Source organism: Dermochelys coriacea, chromosome 25 (assembly GCF_009764565.3).
Source record: "Dermochelys coriacea isolate rDerCor1 chromosome 25, rDerCor1.pri.v4, whole genome shotgun sequence".
Lineage (NCBI taxonomy): Eukaryota > Metazoa > Chordata > Testudines > Dermochelyidae > Dermochelys > Dermochelys coriacea.
The window spans coordinates 12586499-12602327 of record NC_050092.1 but is presented as its reverse complement, the minus strand read 5'-3'; the positions used below and the strand labels follow the sequence as shown (position 1 = coordinate 12602327).

General features: G+C 46.6%; 1 protein-coding gene across 3 annotated transcripts; it reads right to left on the bottom strand.

The window, feature by feature from the left end:
• Positions 1 to 6021: 6021 nt before the first annotated feature.
• SLC39A3 (solute carrier family 39 member 3) lies at positions 6022 to 10799 on the bottom strand. 3 transcript variants are annotated; one of them, XM_043502812.1, is made up of 3 exons: positions 10729 to 10799; positions 8007 to 8355; positions 6022 to 7422 (listed from the first exon to the last, which is right to left on the bottom strand). In XM_043502812.1, exons 2-3 carry the CDS (start codon positions 8160 to 8162, stop codon positions 6682 to 6684), a joined length of 897 nt encoding a protein of 298 aa, XP_043358747.1. In that variant the 5' UTR covers positions 8163 to 8355; positions 10729 to 10799; the 3' UTR covers positions 6022 to 6681. The 3 variants fall into 3 exon arrangements, with proteins under 3 accessions (XP_043358747.1, XP_043358749.1, XP_043358748.1); XM_043502814.1 differs by having other exon boundaries at positions 8007 to 9826; positions 10729 to 10781; XM_043502813.1 differs by lacking the exon at positions 10729 to 10799 and adding an exon at positions 8473 to 10487.
• Positions 10800 to 15829: the final 5030 nt, after the last annotated feature.

Below are 15829 nucleotides of genomic sequence, written 5' to 3'. Positions count from 1 at the left end.
GGAAGGAGCTGAACCATTACTCATTAAAAAAAGAAATCAAGGCTCCCCCATCGTTTTAACAGATGCTGGGTTCTTCCTCCTCTCATTCCTTTCACTCCAAGGTTCCTGCCGGAAGGAATCCTGCAAGCTGTATTGTGTTTGGTGAACCCCACTGGGTGAAGCATGTCAGAGATTCCACGGGGCATCTCTATTGACCTGGCTGAGATCAAGCGTAGGGTTGATGAGGTTTGCTCGCATTCCTGACCTAGTGAGCGAATATTTCCCAACTACTATACTTGGGCTACTTGTGGCACCTTAGAGACTAACAAATTTATTTGAGCATAAGCTTTCATGAGCTACAGCTCACTTCATCGCTGTAGCTCACGAAAGCTTATGCTCAAATAAATTTGTTAGTCTCTAAGGTGCCACAAGTCCCCCTTTTCTTTTTGCGAATACAGACTAACACGGCTGCTACTCTGACCCAACCCATACTTGGGCTGTCAGCACTTCGGGACAGAGCCCGTCTTTTGTTCTGTGTCTGTACAGCACCTAGCACAACAGGCTCCCGGTCCATGACTAGGCTTGCTAGGCGCTACCAGAACACAAATACATAACAACCCTGTCTGCAACAGTCCTAGCTGCTTTTCGGTTTACTCAGCTAGACTTTGTGGGTCAATTCACCCTAGCCCTGTGCCTAGGACAGTCATGCCAGTGCAGAGCTGCAAAACCAACCCCCCAGATGAGAATGGGGCCTTGTGCACCCACAGAGCATGGGTATAAATGCCTGTGCAAGGCAACGAGCAGTTGGCCCCCATAAGCCAAATTCCTACCGGAAATAAGCAAACAACTCCACAGAACTCCACAGTTCTGAACTGACCCGAGTGGCTTTTACAGTTAGCCAGGCCCAGGGTGTAAATCTGGAACTGGACCACCACATGGAAGGCTCTGGCTGTATCGGGGCTCCTTACCCACAAGCTAAATGCACAGCACGTGTACGTCATGGGGAATCATCCGGAGAAGCAGACTGGGCTGTGGTGTCACAGGCAGAGCAGCCCAGAAACATTAAGAACTAAACAAGTGAATGAAACGAATCAAGAAAAGAACAAAGTGTTTATTGGGAGCAATTGTCAGCTTTCTGCTTTTCTAAACAAAACAGCAACCGCACAGTTGCCCGCGCAGTTAAATAAATATTCTCATCACATGCATGGATCATTCTGGAGCACAGCAGAGTAACAGGAAAAGGTCTGACCTTAGACAGTCCCTGATCCACCTGCAAAATGTGCCAAGTTTGTGGCTCTTAAGGAGTTAAATCCCAAAGTCTATCAAAACAGAAACCTGCCTTGATTGCAAAGGGCTCGCCCCTTCCATCAGCTCAGCTGGAACCCGAGGAGGATGAATGACCAGCACTCGCCCCAGGCCTGGTGCTAAGGGGTCCTTCTGCAGGAATGTTAACAAGCACGATCAATCCTGCTAGGACGACGGTTGAGGGTTGGAACTGCCTCCTGTGTCAAACCTCAGTCCATACCAGGAGGACTTTCAGTTCACTTCAGTTCAGTTCCTCTTCTATGAGCACAATCTCTTGCACAAGAGCAACCCCCACAGGAGTATTTTAAGCTGTATCAGTCCCACTCTCACTACTGGGGGGCATGTGGTGTCCAAACAATCCGAAAATGCCTTTAGCCCTTTGCTAATAGCTTGGGGTACACTCAGAGATTTGCCCATGCTGAGCACATGCCCCCGGGACGCCACAGAGTTCTTTTAAAAAAATCTCATCACTAGGGTTGTCTGCTTTGGCATTAGGATTTTAACCCCAACCCCTCAGCTAGGAGACAGACACATCTCTCCGGATAGAGCCACAGAAGGGGACAGTCAGGATCAGGGAGGGGGACTTGGATGCCAGGAGGGCAGATGGCCAACAAGAGATCCTCCCCCTTACAAAGGGATCCCCAAAAGATCAGAGAACTACAATCTAAAATACCCAACAAGGCCCAGTGGTTAAATACTCATTTAAGTCCAAATAGCCTCTGATTTTCTAACCCATGTTATCTGACATTCAGATCTGTCCCATTTTAGATATTTATACTGACACCAGCATTCCTATTTACAACCCCCCCCCTCGCCCCCGCCATTTATAAAGGCTGCAGATGTGTCTGCCCAGCCCTCGGTTAAAAAAAAGTCACCAGGGACTGCCTCTTCCTCCCAGGAGGAGTCTGCATGTGGCAGCCACAGCCCGGTGTCCACATTCACATTCACACGTATCCATTTAGGATGTGACACAAGCACTGAAGAACCCCTGTATGCTCAAAAATTCACTTCCCATGGTGCCCTCCTTGCTAATGGGCTGTCATAAACTCAGAGCAGCTGATGGATTTTCGCTTCTATTCTATTCAATTCATTGCATTTGTCTGGCTCAAAAACACATTACCTCAGACCACAATGAAATACGGTACAGAGGCAGGGTAAGTAGGGTGAGTCAGTGCATCTGAGAACCAACAATCATATGGACACACAACACAGACAACGATCACAACTTCATCGTGCCCCACAGTGTACTCAATTGTTTCTCCCTTCGTTATGGCTGATTTTCTGATCAGACTTGTGCTAGTGCAGGGTCCCTCTGTGTAGATCCGACTGCAGAATCGGGACCTACACTTGTAAAATAAGCTATTTTGAAACTGAAATCTACACCAAAGTGGTACAGGTCACTTGGCCTTTAATAGAAGGTGAAAATGGGATATCTGATTGGAGGACACACCTTCTGCTCTGCCAAGGGAATGTTTCTATTACCTAACAGGTTTGCTCTCTCTCTAACCACAGCATTAGTCCCGAATGGACGCCCCTTTGGAGAAACCCAGCGTTTGCGAGAGAGACGAAAAAGGTCGCTCAAAATGGGAGTGCCATTTTCATAGCCACTCAAGTTCCCTGAGCTTTCACCATTCTTTCTAGTCCAGGTTGGGAAGGCAACTGCACTAAAGCCAGTTATTTCTCCTTATTACAAGGATTAGTTTTAAGTTTGGCCATTGTCTCTTTGTGTATCATGGGGTATGTCTACATTGCGAAGAAAAACCTGCAGGGCCAAGGCACCGAGCCTGGGTCAATTGACTCTGGCTTGCGGGGGTAGAAATGGCAGTATAGACATTCTTGATACAAGAATCTGCAGGCTGAGTGGTAGCTAGAACATGTTCAAACTTTGGCAGACCAAACATCATCCCAGGGGGCTGGATGTGATCCATGTGCAGGTCTACTTCACTCACCACATGCTGGAAAGGAGGAGCCCTTCCTTTACATGGTATTTATGCGCATGACATTCAGTTAGAGGAGCTGAATGACCCCTCGCCTGCGCCAGTTTAACTTGGTCAATGTAAACGTCTGCAAAGGCCCTTCTACCATCTGATGAGACTGGGAGGATTTCAGCACGGTGCAGCGCCTGGGCTGGACCTTGCAGCTCCCTGTCCATAAAGACCAGCAATCTGTCCTGTGATCTTGTTACAAGAATGTCAAGATGAAATCAAAGCCACATTCCATGAAAAGAAATCTGCAGCACTGGCTGGGGGACACACATGCACATGCACAAACACATGCCCAGAGCCACGGGGCAGCTTTTCCGTGTGTCCCAGCAGAGAGTAAGCAATCTGGCCTGCACTGCTGAAGAGGCTTCCTGCAGGCCTGAGCCAGGCACCCACTGAGCAGTATCAGGGTGGGGAAAGGAGGCTGACAGAAGATGCTGCTAACTTCCCAGATAAGGAAACCTGGACTCTCGCTCCTTCCTTTGGACAAACTCTGCAGAGAAGGGCCTTTAACTCAGAAGTACCACTGAGCAAGTGCATCTTTCTGGGCCAGGAAATCTATTCCTGGTTTGGACTGGGGTAGGCATGTTCCTGCAATTCACTGGAGCTTTGTTGGGATAAGCCTTGGCTATTGATTTAGCTTGAGAGCATCCTTCAGGCTGTGGATCACTTATAGGGAGGCACTCCATCTCCTACCTTGCTCTGATTGACATTCAGCAAATACCAGGGTGTCTTACAAGCACTGGAGAGGCGCATGGGAGCTCCAGTAAAGAGGCAGCCATTACCAGTGGCTGTGGTTTGCCACAGGAGAGATGCAAATCTGGATACCACCTTGGGATTTTGGCTCCTCTCACAGGAAAGAGCTGATGACAGAAGGGAGATCCAACTCTTCTGCACCTCGCTTCTCCAGTTCATGTCACCCCAAAATACACAGTCCCAGTCCGAGCATTAGAGAATTGATAGGCCTGTACATGTGACAGTCAGATAGAGACTGCCGCTCACACATTGAGATCCAGGGGTAATATCAGCCCTGCCTGGCCAGCTGAAGGATTTGAGGATGGGGGAGGATCCAGAATGTGGAAGTGGAGAAAAACAAAATGCTCTTGAACAAATGGGCAAGTGAAAACCCGGGCACTCAGACACCGCCCACTTCCACTGTCTTGGAGGTGCTCAAATCTTCTGGCCACCTATCTGCAGGATGGAGCCTATGCAGGACAAACGGGTCTGCAGCTAGACACAGACCAGCTTTAGAAAAGCAATTAATCAGCAGCAATACCCACCCTATCTTTGATTTACAAAATGAACAACATAAAACCAATCCCCTGTGAACTGCCTGTGGCCTAGCTAGTGGCACATTAAAGCCCACATCAAACACATTGGGGTCCATTCTCACCACATGCGCACCCCCTTTCTAGTGATAATACTCGGCACTTCCATAGCCAGGACATGAACTGGCTAATTCTCACAACACTCCCAGGAGGCAGGATAAATATCACCAGCCCCTTTTTACAGAGGGGGAAAGACCTACCCAAGGTTACTCAGGGCTTCTATGGCAGACCCAGAATTGAACTCAGAACTTCTAGACTCATCCCCCCGGTCTCAGTCACTCCAGCAGTGAGAACGATTCAAGATCCAAACCAAACTGATAGATTCCCTGATACTAAGGTGGTGTGGGAGAGCAGGAAAGAATACAATCTATCCTATCTCACAGCATCAAACACCCCCAAGTATACTCCCTCGCCACTCGTGTTCTACAGCCGTTGTGTAGTTTTCATATCTGACTGAATGTTTTTACACGCAGAAATCTCCAAGTCATTATGGACACTATGGCTGTCTTCGCAAAAAGAAAAGGAGTACTTGTGGCACCTTAGAGACTAACAAATTTATTAGAGCATAAGCTTTCGTGAGCTACAGCTCACTTCATCGGATGCCCCCAAATGCATCCGATGAAGTGAGCTGTAGCTCACGAAAGCTTATGCTCTAATAAATTTGTTAGTCTCTAAGGTGCCACAAGTACTCCTTTTCTTTTTGCGAATACAGACTAACACGGCTGCTACTCTGAAACCTGTGATTATGGCTGTCTTGCCATCAAAGCCCTGAAGAGGCCAGAATGAAGGGCGAGCAATAGAAGCAGCAGGGTAGGTTGTGACTGCTGCACTGGAGGCAAATCTCCATGCAGTGGCTAGCTACGAGAGAGAGAGAATGTTTACTATGCCACCTGCCAGCAATTCTGTATTTGGGAACCAAATTGGCACATCACGTCAAACTGTATTTTAACTGGCTCTTGCTAACTGGGGTCATCTGAGGCCTAAAATTAGCCCCTCCCCAGATATTCCAAGTAAGATTAATTAACTTTGGTGTTCTGTAGCAATTAAAATATTGGTTGCCAGACACCATCAGTTAGTCCTTGTCAGTCACCATATGGGACAGATGTGCCAGAGAAGAAAACACGTTAACACAAAAAAGACATGGCTTTGGGAGTGTCATTTTGGATCCATCCAAGGGTGAGCCCCCCACAAATCAAAATCCACCTCAGACAATTGAAATGCCCTAACTCTGTGTTCTGGAAATTGCAAATATCCGTTTGTTACACATTCAAGACCATGAGGCCAGAGCTCCCTGGATGCTTTGGAAAGGATTTTGGATTTTAACGCTAAGTTTTTCAAAGTGATCGTTACCCGAACTCCTAGAGATTCACATCGGTGACTGTGCAATGAAGGGCCAGACAACAGTGATGGAACATGACACGTGGGGGTAAAAAGGACTCTGGCCTGTTTCTTTGATTAATCTCTCAGGAACAATACTGACGCAACGGATCTTTTGTGGGTTAAAGGAATTTCTGCCAGCAGAGGATCCTGGCTCAAATCTCACCTAAAAGACATTTGTTGTATCCCAGAACAGTTGATATTTTTGGCAGTTAACAACACCAACCAGGTTTCTTCTCAAAACTAAACTGGCACAAGCAGCTTAGTGCTGTTTTGCGATCTATTATCCCAGCCTGCTTTCAATTTGATTTCTCCGTTACTTTTCACCTCCTTGGAGCCCAGAGACTGAAGGCAGGAGCAACAGAATATAAAGTCAGGTTACCCTGTGCTGTGGGGTGGGATCGCTAGACAAACAGCCGAATGCACAGCTGACAAGATCCCTTCGGAGGTAATGTTACAACTAGCTACTTCACCATGACCTCCAGCAATCTCCGCCCCAACCCATTGCTCCAATGCCACATGAAACCTCTTTCTGGACACTCCCCAATCTTATTTTCTGTGCACCCCTAGGGAACAATTCTCCCTTTGCCAAAGTAAACATGTAAACACGCCCCAGACTGTGATGTTCCTCAGTGGCTGGAAAGTGGTCTTGTTCTCGGCACCATTTACAACAGGGAGGAATCGGGGTTTACTGTCCATCACTCCAGCCTTCACCACTTGAAAAAGACGAGCAACGCCAAGGTCGTGTAGCCCATGACCAGGAAGAGGACCTTCAGCAAGCGATCATTCTTATCTTCCAGTTCCTTTGCCAGGATCTCAAAGAAGGTGACGAACAAGAAAGTTCCAGCAGCAATGCCCTGTAAGAGCACAGAAGCCACACTGCTGGCCAAGTTCTGGGCGCTCTCAATGCCCATGCCAATCCCAATGCCCAAAGGAATCATCAAACTCACCGTAAGTGCTAGCTTGGCAGCGTCCTTCAGTGTTAATGAGATCTTGGCCATGCTGATGCCCAGCGCCACAGCCACCAGTGTCTCATGGATGGCCACGCCCAGGAACAGACTCATGACTTTGTTTCCTTCCTCCTGTAGGCCCAGGGCCAAGCCCTCAAAGATGGAGTGGGCAGACAAGGCAAACACCAGGCTGAAGAGCCGCAAGGGGCTGGATTGGGAAAGCTCTTGAACATTCAAGCCATGGCTGTGAGAGTGATGGCCATGCTCATGGTAAAGCGTGCGCCCTCTGGAAGATGCTATGAAGGGGCTCTCGTATTCTGAGTCGCTCCCGACATCTGAGCCGGCATTGAAGGTCTCCAGGTCGATGAAGGAAGGCTTCTCCTTCCGAAAGGTCAGGATGAGCTGCTCCACAAAGACAGTCATAAAGAAGCCCACCAGCATGATGGTCTCGGCCAGGGGGTAGTCTGTGGTCACCTTCCCAAGCTTGAGAACTTCTTGAAGCTGGAACAAAGGAAAAGGAATCTGCAGTGAAACTGGCTGCATCATTCACCATTCAAAATGACATGGGGGAGTCCTCTCTAAGCTTTAAACGTTTTCAACGTAAAGGCTGGAACCACAGCAGGTTCCCAACCACGGGCATCTGCCAGGGTACATCAGGCTTGTGTTACCGGGTCTCTAGGATCTTCCATCTTGCTTTAAGGATCAGCCTTCTTCCTGGGGTTCCCATGGCTTCTGTTTAATGGTATACACTTTAATATGCAATGAAGCTGGCACTGCCTAGTCTCACAATGATGAGTCTGGGGTTAAGGGTAGCCCAGGCATGTGCCCTTGTAACACTGGGATTAGGAAAAGCCCCTATGTGGCACCAGCTTGCAGAGCAGAGGGTTTAGTCTGATAAAGTGGTAGCTTCCTGAAGACCCTGGGAAGCCCTGGCCTGTGGCACTATTATCATATCGGACAACATCTTCAAAGCAATATCATCTGAAAGCAGAGGACTCTCCCAAATCCCCACGACAGAACAGATGGAACTATCTGGAGTCATTACAGCTGCAAAACAAAACCCCAACGAGTTTGCGCATAGCTACCTTTTCTCGTACGGCGGGGAGCAAGGCGTTGAAGCAGGTGGCCAGGAAGACCCCTCCTCCGAAGGAATTGCAGAGGGCAATGACCTTTCTGGAGCGATGAGTTTTCTCATAATCTGCTTCTATAATCTTGACAGGCAGGAGGGACCCGAGCAGCATGAGGAAAAAGACCCCCAGCAGACACAGAACTTTGACTGCTTGATATTCATCTTGTCTCCCTGAAGAATGTCCCCTGCCAGGGACTCTGAAAAGTGAGTTTGCTGGTGTCTTTCAAATAGTTACTTTAATTGTTACATTGGCATTTAAACAGCAAAAACAAGTGTCCAGAGAATCATGCTCCTGAGCTCGCTAGCTGTGGAAAGGAGCAAGACAAATGATATTTTCCTATGTAAATAAATATAGTATGTGATAGAGCACCTTTTATCCCAAACTTGCATTTCAGTCTATATACAGGAATTACGTCACTCACCACTAAAATGCAGCCATCTCTAGAGTGGAGAGAACCAAACAGCTAGCATGCACAAATGGGGATAAGGAGGTAGGCAGAGAAAAGGGAAATTTTCCAAGTTAGGGCACAGGGCAAACTCATAATCCTGTAAAAAGCACCACTGGATCTTTCGTACTAAATAGAGACAGCCTCCATTTTTAAGGCACAATCTGAGAGATCCAGACTCAGTAAGACACAGAGAATGTAGGTATCAATCCTGCAATCGGATCCACATGGGCAGAACTTTGCACCCATCAAAATCCAACTGCAGGATTAGGGCTTTAATTCAAGCCACCTTGGAAGAATATTACTTCACCTATGGTATGGGTAACTTATGTTGTTGAAATTACACTTTTTAAAATCCACTTTCACCATTTATGTGGTTTTGTTTTTAAATTTCACTTAGCTGGGTCAGTTTCAGTTTCTTACGCCCAAATTGCAATGTTGCTATGGTTGGGCTGAAAATCCTGCTGCAATGTTTGGGCGGCCAATTCTGCAGGTGAATGGCTGAATTATTTTAAAAGCCAGTTTTAAATTAAATGAATAAACAATCCTGAAATCATGTATATTATTAGGTTTTGAAATAAGATTACTTTTGTTTAGCAAAAACCTAAACTAAGCCTAAACCATCTGTAGTATGCTCCTTTAAAGGGAAACCCTTGGCAGAAATTCAGTGTTTATTTTCTCATACAGAACAACAACAGAGTGGGTGAAAGAACAAACAGATGGTAGCTTCACAAAAGACAAAGATGTAAAACTCAAGATCCCTGGATCATTATAAACAATTTACATGAAACATAAAAGTTTTTCCCCCATATGGCATATGCAGCCAGGGTGCAATTTGTATTCCACAAAGCGCTTTAAAAGAAGAAATAGGTTAAATTAAGATTAAACATTTTTACAGGTCTACTATCATCAATGATGTTTCCCTCGAGATCTAGAAATTAGGCAGAAGTACAGCTAAGATTCTCGCCCATTTCCCTTAGCTATTACACCGAATTAATTTACAAAGTCAAATCAATGGCATGTTGAGAGATTCTTACTGCTGTGACACAAAGGTAAAGAGTTCCATATGGCCAGGAGCACTCTGCAGTCTGAACCACAATATATTTCACTCTAATGAACAAAGACAAAATGTTTAGAGCCATGCTGATGCTCAAAGCAATGATGGACAAGGTAGATAATTGGATACCTGGTTACTGGACCAGCAAATGAGATTGAAAACAAAAAAAAACCTTGGGGCTACATATTTCCTTGAGGGGGTGGCAGTGTTTTCCTTTCTGAGCTGCATGGTTCTAATAGCAGAGGGAAATTACCATTTCGTAGATAATTTCTCCTGGAACAAAATTGTTGCATTATAACATTGTACCAGACCCAAAGACTGTTTTAATGCCAAAGTCATGTTTTAATGACTTGAAAAAAGGGACACTGACGAACCAAGTCTGCCCTTTGTAAATCCTTTGATCTCCAGGACAAAGTCGATATGACGTTTTGATCCTGCTATGTTGTCATATAAACAAGACCATGTTGGGATCCCTGAAAATATTTGGGAAGGTTATTAAGGCCTGTAAGTCATACAACGACCCTATCAAATTGGACTGGGCACAGCAAATTTAGATTGAACAGCCTTCTGACAGAGGACGGTAGCTCCTGCGTTCCTAGGGAATCAAAAATGCTGACCCAAGACACGAGGGTTGGAACCGCAGCTGCATTTTCTCGCCGCTGCGGCTAGTCCCTCATTTGCGGGGGCGGGGCTACGCTCCACCGAGCTTTGCTGCCTCCCCAGAGCATAGTATTGTTGGGTCACTGCACCATCACACTGCCCCCCCCCCCCCAAAGTACGGCCCTGCCAGCCTTGGGATGTGGGAGAAAATCCCACCCACCTCACAGAGCTGGGCCGTAGCAGGATAAAGTCGCCTCGTTTTGCATCCAGGCGGCAGCACGACCCCTGTTCCCCCCCCCCCCCAAACTAGCCCCTTGGCCCCTGGCGCCAGGCTCAGCCAGCACCGTGACTCCCTGGCCACCCGCCCCCGCTTGGCTCTGACTCCCAGGAGGCCCAGGGCTCCTCGCCCCTCTGATGACCCGTCCCCAGGCTTCCACCCAGGGCCTCATGCCAGGCACCCAACGCCCCCCACCCCCAACCTGACCTCCCCTCCACGCCCCCCCCCCGCACCTGCCTCCCCCAGGGCCTCGGTCCCCCAGCGCCCCCGGGTTCCGGGACGGTCCCTCCTCACTTACCTCCGGGATCCTTGGCCGGCTCCACGCCCGGACAACCCCCAAACCCTGAGGTCCCACCCTTTCCGGAGACGTTCACCTGTGATTGGCTGCTAGGGACGCCAGGAGAGCAACCGCCCTTGCTCACTGGCCGAAGGGGACGTCAATCAGCGCCTCTGGCCTCGCCTGCCTATGATGCCAAGAAAATGCCCGCCCCCCCGGGCCACGGGGTGCGTCCCTGAGGAGGGCCCGAGGAGAAACAAGAGCCCGCTGTGAAAGGTTCCGGTGCCTGCTCTAGAGGCTGCAGAACTGTCCAGGGGCAATTGGTGCTGAAAGTGGTATTGTGTGTATGGGGCTGGTGGTTTCAGCAGGGGAGGGTACAGGTGGTGGAACTAAGGGTGCTGCCACGCCCCCGAGCTTGAATTGGTTTCTATTAGACACAGGGCTTATAGTTTCAGCACCTCCACTATAAAATTTGTTCCAGCAGCCCTAGGGGAGTGGGAGGATTCCTGGGTTCTGCTTCTGGCTCCAGCAGGGACTTCTTGAGTGACCATGAGCAAATCCCATCCGCACCCTGTGCTTGTTTCCTTAACTGCAAAACAGGACGAGTATTAGGCCCCCTGCAGCAAGGCTCCGGTTGAACTAGCATCTCAAGTTCTGAGGGAATCTCAATGAACAAGGCTTGAGCAGCGGAAGAATGGTGGTATCAGTGTGAGAACAGCAGCTTTCAACAGAGGCCTCTGCTCTGACAGAGAAAATACTTGAGCAGAAGCTGTCAGCAAAGTTCAGCAACTGCCTTGCTAGAGGAGAGTCAAAGTTTCCCAAAACAGCATACATCAACCAGGGCCTAGGTAGTTCACAACGAGGATATGGAACATTTTAACCCTACATCAGTTATTAGAATAGACAAAGTGGGAGTGAATGAAAATAGCAACTATAGAATGTGACGCAAGTTGGGTAGGGGGCGCTCAGGACAGCAGCCAAACATCCACATCACAAAAAAACACCACCCTAACTGGTGTGGACTGGTTCCCTGGCTAATGGTCTTAGCAGAGAGGTGGAGACAGAGACTGAACTCTCAGTTCTTGAGGTGACACCTCTGGAATTCAGGATGGAGACACAGTGGTGAAGGTAGCGCCTATGAGGATAACCAGCACCACCACTTGTGCTGCTCTCCTGTTGAAAAGTTGAAGGACTTCATTCACACTGGGGAGTAACCAGGTCCTCTCCCTTAAAAAAAAAAATTCTAAACAAAGAACCTTCCTCCCTCTGCATTGTAGGTGGATGGTCAAGAGAGGTAAGGAGTGCTTCCCCACATACCCCCTCTAGAAGTGCTCTTTAGGGCATGACTCACCTTCCAGCTTAAAGGTCTGGATTTCTGCTCCCAGGAAGAGTCCTACTATTGCATTTTCAAATAGAAAAGGCAGTTTGCTCTGCACCCTTGACCGCACAAACCGTTGCACAGGGACTATGGTGAAATCCGGCTGACATTCACCCACAGCTTAGGAAATGTCAACCTGCACTAAATCTTCTCCCAACCTTTGGAAAAACTGCTGTAAATACACAAGGCAAGGAGCAGTTAAACACCTTTAAGAGATGGTGGGTGACCCTAGGTAGTTCCCACCCCACTGCACCAGTTTTGCACCTGCCAGGCTACCAGAGGGGGCCTTCACAGTCCCACAAACCCCTGGCCTTATAGGTAACAGCTAATATTTTGATGCACAAGATGCTGTTTTTCAAATGAATTTTGTTTGGAAAGAAGATCAGAATCCATGGGATGTAAAATAAATGCATTTTGCAGGACATCGTAAGGGGGGGGACAGGATGTAGCTGCCAGTATTAGATGGGTGTAAACACACAAAAGAGGGAGAGGAATTAACTAGATTAACTTGACTAGATTAAGTACACATACCTAGGAACAAATAAAGGAAAACATTTAGGCTGAATACCCAGGAAAACTTTCCCAATGAAGAGCTTTTCAACTGTGGAACAGCTGCAAGGGAGGTAGTGGAAGCCCCATCATTACCATGCGGACTGTATTAAGCCCTAAGAAAACATATAGTCAGGAATGATCATGAATTGAGTGCAAGAAGGTGGGGAGAAATTGACGCTATTCCTTCAACCACACATCATCTCAAACAGCTGTGCTTCTAGCACAAACTCCACACAGAAGATCCTGCATACAGAAGAACCAAGTAGCATTTCTATCATTTCCATCAGATGACACACATACACGCGCACACACAAACGTAATAGTAGCAAAGCTGAAAAGCAAACAGGACAAACAGCAGCATTTCCCAGTCTGAGAGGTGGAGGTAGAGAAGAAACCAAACCTGCTTTTTTCAAGCAAAGGAGCTTTGGGGGCAGGGGGCAAGAAATCCTCTCAAGCTAATTGGAAATCTGCAAAGAAGATGAAAGGCAGCTGGCTTTGTGAAACAGAAGGCTCTGAATACACAAAGGTGGGGTTGGGGAGGACAGATATTTACAGCCCTAGGCAGAGGAGTGAGACAGACAGGAAGGCACAGGCTGCACCAAGGTACAAGGAGGTAGGATGAATGGTGAAGCAGGGCTGATCTGTCAGGGCTGCTCAGTGGAGAGGAAAGAGCCAGCACAACTTTTCCCTTTGCCAGCTCCCAAATGACTCAGCCACAAGAAACCTTTGCTTTCCCCTATTTACATCTGGCCTCCTTTTGTGCATGAGGGCTCAGTGACTGGCTGCGGTGACAGTGGGAAGGTGGGAACTGGGGGAAAAGAGGAGGATACTTATAGTTATCATAGCTCCATGAATTTAGTTTATATTACTCTAGCACTTAGAAAGCACAACCAAGGATCAGGGCCAAGGGACATCATGGAGCACTTATTTCTCTCTCTAAGAGCCTCACCAGGCTCAAACTTACCAAGCATCGGTGAATTAATTAAGACCAATATTCACTACTGAAGTTCACCTCTAGGAGTGGAAAACAGAGGCATAGCAGCACCTTAACCAAAAGATTCAAGTTTCACATTGAGAGTCCAAGTTCTCCCTGGGACAGCTCTAGTTTAAGGGATGGACTTTGTCCAAGGGCTGAGTTTCATAGTTTGTAGTTTTCATAGCTGGTGACCACCACAGACATTGTTTCTTGTTGGGAGCGAAGTTATAGTCAGGCCTGACAAAGCCTGCTGTGTAGGTCTACATCTTTCTTGCACCTGAGCAAAGTAATCATGCTTGTGAGGAAAACAGAAGTAACTTCAAAGCCAGAAAAGAGCAGTTTGTTTCCAGGGTGGGAGCAATTGATGGGGTCTGGTTATGGAGGTGGAAGCCATGGCTCTGGCTGAGAACCTCACTGTATCCATTGAGGCATCTGCTATGAATGCAACTGCGAGGGAAACTTTTGTTAGACACACACCATTCACCCAGCTCCTTTGTCATTTAGAAAGACTTTTAAACCTGAAGGTTAAAAAAAAAAAACAAAAACCTTCAGTATCTGTGAACCATTGTTTAAAAAAAAAATTCACACCAAAAGGAGAAGAGAAAGAGTTAGCCAATGGCTCCCACATTGAAGTTTTAAACTGCAAGGACATCACTCAGTTTCACTTTCTAGGTGTTTTATCTTTTTAACATAGTAGGGTGTTTTAAAATAAAAACATGTAAATGCATTAGTTAGTTTTAAATGTAGCACTGCAGGTGCTGCATGTGAACTGCTAGCCAAAGAAGGTCTCAGGGGACATAAAATGAAAGCCTCACCAAAGCACAAAGTTTTCTGCACAGGGTACTCGCAATGAGAGGAGTTGCATGCCTTCCGCTTGTGAGATGGACTGTAGATGCAGGTATTCCAGAGAGCTAGACATGACTAAATATTAGTAGTTTTCCACATGCTACACTGGATCATCCAATCACAGCCCTTTCCTATAAAGTGGTCTCTTTTTGCTGGGAAGATGGGGGGAGAAAGTTTGAAGCCCTAAGAACAGTCTGAAAATGCCATGCCATTCTTGAACAGTCCACAATAAAAATTGTGTTTTTTACACACATGTAAAAACAACATCCAGCACACACTACAACACTGAATTTAAAGTATCCTTTGGGTAACCCTCAAAAAAACATAAGAAAATAAACCTGGTGACAGGACAACCCAGGTGGGAAAGAAGGACCAGGAGCCAAAGCAGTAAAGTCGTTCAAAAAAAATGGAAATGAAAGCAGAGTGCAGCCCCCGGTGTGTGATTCTCAAATTGTGATCTCAGTAGCCTCGAAAAGGGATGAGACACCCCAACCATTGCTCACGCAAGAACATGCTGCAATGTGCCCTGCCTTGCTGCAGCAAGAGGTTTTATTTAAAAACTGTAAAAAGCATCAGAAAATATTCTACTCTCATCAAGTCACACGAAAGGGACGTCACCAGCCTGAAACCTAGTTGCTTAAAAATATTGAATTGAAAGTAATCTCTAGCTCCACAACTGCCTCTAAGCTTTGTGGTTCTACAATTTCATGTTCCTGGTTTTAAAATTGTTTCTTCTCCCATTACTTTGGGAAAGACCCACCTAAACAAAGGACACGGACTCTAAAAAGGAAAGCAACAAAACTGTCTTTATACAATGCTGTCAAATACACAAAATGAAACAAGAATAAGACATTGTTTGTTTCACTGAGCTCTTTCATTTCTAGTAATCTTGGGTATTACTGATAAAAATCTCGAGACAGAAGTCTGATTTTTAAATTGATAGTGTCCCTTTAAAACACTTCCGTATACATCTAAAAACGACTGCTAAACTGCAATAGTTTAAGGGAAGAATTTAGGCCCAATATTTTCCAGGAGTTTAAGTAATAATCAGCTTTTGCAACATTTAATAAATATATTTCCACCGATTTTTAAAAAAAATTGCTATGGGACTAGCTAATTTCAAAGTAGCAACATTCCCCACAGGGATTGCCTCCCAAAGGTTGCAGCTCAGTGCCAATGTAGGACACCCAGAGTGAAACTGATTAGAAGCTGCATATAAATGAAGTGAAACTGACTAGCTAATTTTCAATAGCCAAGCTAAGCCACATACAATAGTAAATAAGTTACATGAAAATGAAATCAGAATATTTAAAAATGTAAATTTTATCAGTCTCAGGTAGAATTGGTAACAAATGGAGACAGATTTCTAA

What these genes read in the sequence shown, in the direction of transcription:
- SLC39A3 (XM_043502812.1), bottom strand. Translation starts at nt 8,162, where the DNA reads ATGCTGCTCGGGTCCCTCCTGCCTGTCAAGATTATAGAAGCAGATTAT. An exon ending in TCCCCGCCGTACGAGAAAAG is followed by an intron (nt 7,423 to 8,006) that starts GTAGCTATGCGC and finishes CCTTTGTTCCAG; the next exon opens with CTTCAAGAAGTTCTCAAGCT.